The 6634-nt window shown below is 37.9% G+C and overlaps 1 protein-coding gene across 1 annotated transcript in view; it reads left to right on the forward strand.

Moving 5' to 3' along the window:
- LOC138924527 (olfactory receptor 2W3-like) overlaps window positions 1-5962 on the forward strand; it is a 32054-nt gene extending 26092 nt beyond the window's left edge. Inside the window, 1 exon segment of the mRNA XM_070269226.1 lies at window positions 5008-5962. Coding sequence (XP_070125327.1) covers window positions 5008-5962 — 955 coding nt within the window.
- The last annotated feature ends 672 nt before the right edge of the window (window positions 5963-6634 follow it).

Consider the following 6634-nt stretch of genomic DNA (forward strand, 5'->3'; position numbering starts at 1 on the left):
AGTTGCATCATGTTGTCATTGCCATAAGAACTGCCGCAAAAATATCATGGTCCATTACATTTATAGAGGAATGGGCCAAGCCCAGGAGTGACACTTTCATTTCCTCCCACATCTAGAATTGTACCTGGCTGGAGCACCTGTGTGCACTCAGGAGGAGAGAAGACATTTCCCATTCCTGCCAAGGTCCTTCAACTAAATCTGCACCTTCTGGTTTTTGAACTTCAATGGTTTCTTGTAGCTTACAAATAAAAATGGTGAATAGATTTATAGATTTAGAAGCTCACCACAGAAGTCTGTACTTTTCTGTTGGCTTGTTAAATATAAAAAGCCATATGGAGTTCCTCAAAGGGAAAGAAAAAAAGAAAATGAGGAAATTTCTCCTTGATCTTGGAAAGTTTATGGATGATGACAGAAATACTAAGACAGAAATCTACACACAAGCACATACATCATGACTCATGCTATTTACTTTTAACACAGCAATAAATTTATCAATGCGAAATGATGTTTAAAAGATGAAATATAGGGGCTGGCCCCGTGGCCAAGTGGTTAAGTTTGCGCACTCTGCTGCAGGTGGCCCAATGTTTCGTTGGTTCGAATCCTGGGCGCGGACGTGGCACTGCTCATCAAACCACGCTGAGGCAGCATCCCACATGCCACAACTAGAAGGACCTACAAGGAAGAATATATAACTATGTACCTGCGGGCTTTGGGGAGAAAAAGGAAAAGAATAAAATCTTAAAAAAAAAAGATGAAACATAAAAGTGCTGAGGAAACAAAACATGAAGAAACACAAAATACAAAGTTTTTTTTTTTATGTTGACACAGGTGTTTGTTAAGAGCGACTGAGATTTGTCAGGCAGATGTAAGAAAATGCAATCAGCAATGTGAGTTTCATTTTGAAAAAATAGCATTGAAAAGGGTATTATCGGTCTCATGGAGGGAGATGGGAAAATGTTAGCTCTTGACTGAGGTGATCTAGGCCTGCTCCCTGGTCTGAAAACATTGATTCCATTTCATATCATCTGCAATTGCTGCCAGACTTTTTGCGAGTTTAAAACTCTTTAATCTTCAAGAATAAAAATGTTTTGGGAGTGAACTAAAATCTTTAACCATATGACCACTCACCCTCTAGGAACTGAAAAAAGGACATTTTGTTGACTTGTGGTTTGAGCGTGGGCATGTCTGAGGCGGCAGGTGCATTTGGGGGCAATAGTGTTCACATTCTTTGACCAGAACCTACAGGGAAGCATATATTTTACCCTGCTGCACACTGGCAGCACACTTACTTCCAAATACACACATTGAACAAATGTTTTACAAAGCAATACTCCCCTTAATACAAGTGAGATGCTCTGCCATCTCCAATTCCAGACAAAATCATGCCTGAAAAACCATGAGTTGTCAATCATTGGTTTCATTCCCTGAACTTTCCATGTGTCACTACACACTTGTGTGTGAGGAGAGCTCAGGTCTCTCCAGTTTAGTACTTGAGAACACTTTTCAGTTTTTCTAGATTTGAGCAATGACAAGTAAATGCTTCCCTAAGGTAGGAAAGACTTGAACTGCCACATTAGCAATTAAGTATTCATTCTTCGAGATGCTACACTGAGTCCATGTATAAAAGATAAAAGAATGCCTATTGCCCTATCTCGCCTCTCACCAGGAGAGTGGTGTTGAGTTCACATGACATACCATGAAATTTGCTGTGTGCAAGAACAAGTGAACAATTAGGTTAAATATGAAGATATTCGCAATGGCTGTGGAAGGTGCTTATAAAGTATAAATTGCAAGTGGAAAGGTGGGGAGAGTGGGAGGCTGTTAATACTGGACCAGTATGCTCAGAAGGACATCTAAACAGAGAAAAGCAAACATTATATTCCTGCTACAGTTTAAATTTAAAGGGAGAAAATATTTGTCCCTTCTTAGAACCATTCAGAAAGTGAAGGCCCTCTGTTTTCCACGTGAGAGATCTGTTTCTTCCATGGAAAGAGGTGTGTGTTAGCGGCAGGGCTGGTTGCAAGACAAGTGCTCCTGTCTTGTTCCAAGAGGAGGAAAGGGCAGCATCCTGTTTAAGAGCTGGAAAGATATGAGGTATTAACAAGAATATGCTCTTTCAATTTTTGGAAATCTTCCTATAAAGAAGCCCTTCTTCCCTCTACATCAAAATTGAGAAAACCCATTCAGAAGCAGGTTGGAGCTCAAGTTATCATGAAAACCAAACTCTTGCCCTTTCACTGAGTTTGCCTTATTTTCAGATCCCCATTTTCACTTTTCTCTTATTTCAAAGGGTTCTCAATTTTAGGACCATGAAATGGTGCAGCAGTTTGTTGTGAAAAACTGGCTTTATTATGCTGATTTAAAATTTGTTTCAGTCTGTTTTCCTTCCTAACTTCCTGTACTCCTTTCTGCTTTCATTCCTTTTCTAGCTTATTAATTACAAAACATATATTTTTATGAGGAATGGCACAATATCTCTGTAAAAGAATCATGACAAAGTTAAAATGATAGATTAACAGATTAAAAGCATTATTTATAAGGAAATTTTCTAAATAATATATTATACTATATACATGCATATGCATTTTTAAAATTTCATAATAATTCAATTATTAGTTAATTATTTAAGAAATAAAGGATCATGTAAAAATGAAAATCTACCTTAAACCCCTTCTCAATCTCTAGAAGTGAGTCTTTTTTAAAAATTCAATGTACGCTTCCAGATATTGTTTCAATTTTAATATAAATATACATATCTAGAGAGAGTTTTTGACCGAAAAAATGGGATCACACTTCATATAATCTCACTAAACATTATATGTTGCCCTCCACTTATTTGAAATTAATGGGACTTTTGGAAAAAATATTAGGGAAGTCGCATACATATACTTATTTCAATTTAGTAGTGGTTTTTTTCTAGTTCTTAAAGTTGTTATTTATTAAAATCATCTCAATAACTTTAAACATATACATTGTTTCTGAGTATTATCCATTTCAATCAATGCTATAGTGGAGATTCTTGAGGAGGTGCAATCACATGTTTCAGGTTAATAAATGAAGGACAGATTCCTAGATGCAACTTAGTGGGTCATAAAAAACATTTAATTCTAAATTTTATGGAATGCAAATGTTTCTCTTGTTAAAATAACAGGTACAATGTCAAAATATATGTGCATTTTAATTAATGATGTTTTTTTAAGATCCCTCCAAAGATACTAGGCCAATTTAAATTCCTATCAAGAGTCAATGGGCTCATTTCCCTACACTTTTCCTAGCTCTGTATATACCACATTTTTAAATACTTACCAATCTAGAAAGAAAATATTTTTATACTTATATTCTAAATTTACACCCTTCATCATCAGTGGGAATAATTTAATGCTTTTAAGTCATGTTTTTGTAAATCTTATGTCTGTGAACTGCTTCTTCAAATCATTGCCTATTTCTTGTTACATGTTCTCTTGCCAATTTCTTGAAATAATTATTAAACATGATAGCTTTTCACTTGTTATGTTGAATTTCTCTAGGATAATAATTATTCTTTACATTTTGTTGTATTTCTTACAGTGTAGACTTTTTTAAAAATATGCAAATTTATCTATATTTTGCTTCAGAGCTTTTGAGAATTGCAAGTTGCCTAGTGAGATCAACCTAAATCCAAGATAACCAGGAAAAACAAATAAATAGAACAACTATTACACTTTCTTCTAGTAGTTGTATTTTTTCAATGTTTACATTTTTGAATTGTTGCTAGTTTGAGTGAATGGAGTTAATGAAGGATTAACATTCCCCTCACCCAAAATGCCTGGTCAGTGATTATGTTTCAATGATGATATTTTCAAAGCATCTTTGGATATATATTAAGGATAGTTTCTCCTCATTATAATTTCTTTTTTTTTTTCAGAGTTTCCCTGACTACTCTCAGGAGCTTATTTTCCCATTCCCTGTTTGTATGATACATAGGCTTGATGTAACATACATATACACTTTCATATTTACCAACTGTCTTTCATATTAAAAAAAATCTCAAAACACATCTGTAAAACAAACAATGTAGTTTGATTAGTACCATTTTAGATGAGAAAACTATGAAAAGGTAAATGAGCGTTCCAAGATCTCATAATGGTATCTGTTGGCTAAGGGATTATAACAGGGGAGATTGGGGTTGTAGTCCAAACGTTCTAAATCCGTTCCTCTATATCAGTCTGTAAGACTTGTGGTTTATGTCCTCAGACATGCTTTGCTTTGAATGTCATACATTCTTCGAATTGCAATTTGAAAGAAGTTTCTGCACATATATGTGAATTGTGGCATTAAAGTTTTACTATCTGTTGCAAAGATTTGTGATTGTTTTCTCCTCAAGTTGTATATAGTACTTGGAAAGAAAACAAACAAACAAAAGACTCTATTTCTTTAATACCTGACCCAAGAGAGAAAGAAAGCGAGATTATTTTTGTGTGTATGTTGCTTTAATAATATTCTACTGCCTCACATGTTATTTATTTACTTAGGTAGTTTACCTCAAGAATAGTGATCAAATGAGTGAGGTGTGTCTTTTGGATAAGGAGTAAATGAAGCATTCTCCATATAATGAATCTTTCCTAAATACCATTAACTGATGACACAGGGACTCTCTTTTGGGCTTTGAGGTTTTAGGAGGAGGTTAGGAACTTGTGTCTTGAGAAGAATCAGTGGTTGAGTCATGGCAGGATTTGTCCTTCCTGTCATTGGAATTAGAGGCAGTACCAGCAGTGAATGGTGAAGACTCTAACCCTAATTTCCTGGGTTCAGAATCACTTCTGCCCCTTTCTATAACATAATTTGCTTAACACACATCTGCCTCAGTTTCCTTTTCTGTAAGCCAGGGGTAATAAGAGTGCCAACTTCTTATCACTGTGGTTGGGGTTAAATGAATAAATAAATGTAAACAGCATAGAACACCTAGCTCATAGTAAGTGCTCCCTTATACATACTGTCACCATTATTAGTATCCATATTTCTCTTCAGTTGCAGTAGAGGTGATAGAACCAATGACAACACCCAGGGAAATTTCATCCTTTTGGGGTATTCTGATCGTCCTCATCTGGAGAGAATCCACTTTGTGGTCATCTCGATTGCATATCTCCTGACACTTGTGGGCAATACTACCATAATCCTGGTGTTCCAGCTGGACTTCCACCTCCACACTCCCATGTACTTCTTTCTCACGCACCTCTACTTCCTGGACCTCAGTTTTAGCACCAGCTCCATCCCCCAGCTTCTCTGTAACCTGAGTGGAGGTGACAAGACCATCAGCTACACTGGCTGTGCTGTCCAGCTCTTCCTATTCCTGGGTCTGGGTGATGTGGAGTGTCTGCTCCTGGCAGTCATGGCATATGACTGCTTTGTTGCAGTCTGCAAGCCCCTTCACTCCATGGTGATCATGAATCCATGCCTCTGCATGGCCTTGGTGTTGGTGGCTTGGGGCTGTGGGATGGCCAACTCCTTGGCCATGTCCCCAGTTACCCTGCTCTTACCACATTGTGGGAACCACCATGTGGACCACTTCCTGTGTGAGATGCCCACCCTGATCAGGATGGCCTGTGTCAATACAGCTGCTATTGAGGGCACTGCCTTTGTCCTGGCATTGGGCATTGTGCTGCCACCTCTGGTACTTATCCTGGTCTCCTATGGCTACATCATGAGGGCAGTGTTACAAATTCAGTCAGTGTCAGGGAGGCAAAAGGCTTTCAACACCTGTGGCTCCCATCTCACGGTGATCTCACTTGTCTATGGAAACATCATGTACATGTGCACGCAACCTGGGAACAGCTCTTCCTAAGACCAGGGCAAGTTCCTCACCCTCTTCTACAACATCATCACCCCTCTCCTGATCTCCCTCATCTACACCCTCAGAAACAAAGAGGCGAATGGGGCACTGAGGAGGCTGATGCTGGGTGACAGAGAGGTAGGAAAGAAGTAGGGAAAAGGGAAAAGACAGGCCTTACCAAGCTGGTTGTCATTTCAGTCAGGGACCAGTGATGGAATCTGGAGCTGTTGGGCCAGATCTGGGCCTGTCGTGGGCTTCCAAACTTATGTCTTTATCTAGACTACCATATGACTGTTTCAGTTACAACATCAAATGTTCTGAGGAGTGAGCTGCACAACACACGTCATCCAAAAACTCCTTTATATGATCTGTAAAGCATACCAAAAGGACAAAGCTGGATAAGTGTGTGATTATAAAGATAAGTTCCCATAACGTGTACCAGAGTGCCAAGGAGGAAACGACTTTTCTCCAACAGACTTTGTTTCTGTACTTGTTTGCTGTCAATTCATTAACAACTTTCTTGGGATTTCAGACAGAATGATCACAATCAACCACTTCTCTTGGCTGACAGCCATCAAATAGGGGAGGTCAGCATGGCTGGTTGTTTTATATTTCCTAAATTCCCATCAAAAGGCTTTAATCAAATTATGTTGTTTTTCTGCCTTTTTCCCAACATTTGGCATTTTCCATAAAGTCTGGTGAAGATTCTGATAAACCAGGAAGTTAAACTATAACAATGATGCATGTGTACTTTAAACTTTAAAGCATCACTATTTCTCAGGTATGTTTTTATTAATAAGCAGGACCTAGTGTTTATTAAGTTCC

Source organism: Equus caballus, chromosome 6 (genome assembly GCF_041296265.1).
Source record: "Equus caballus isolate H_3958 breed thoroughbred chromosome 6, TB-T2T, whole genome shotgun sequence".
Classification (NCBI taxonomy): domain Eukaryota; kingdom Metazoa; phylum Chordata; class Mammalia; order Perissodactyla; family Equidae; genus Equus; species Equus caballus.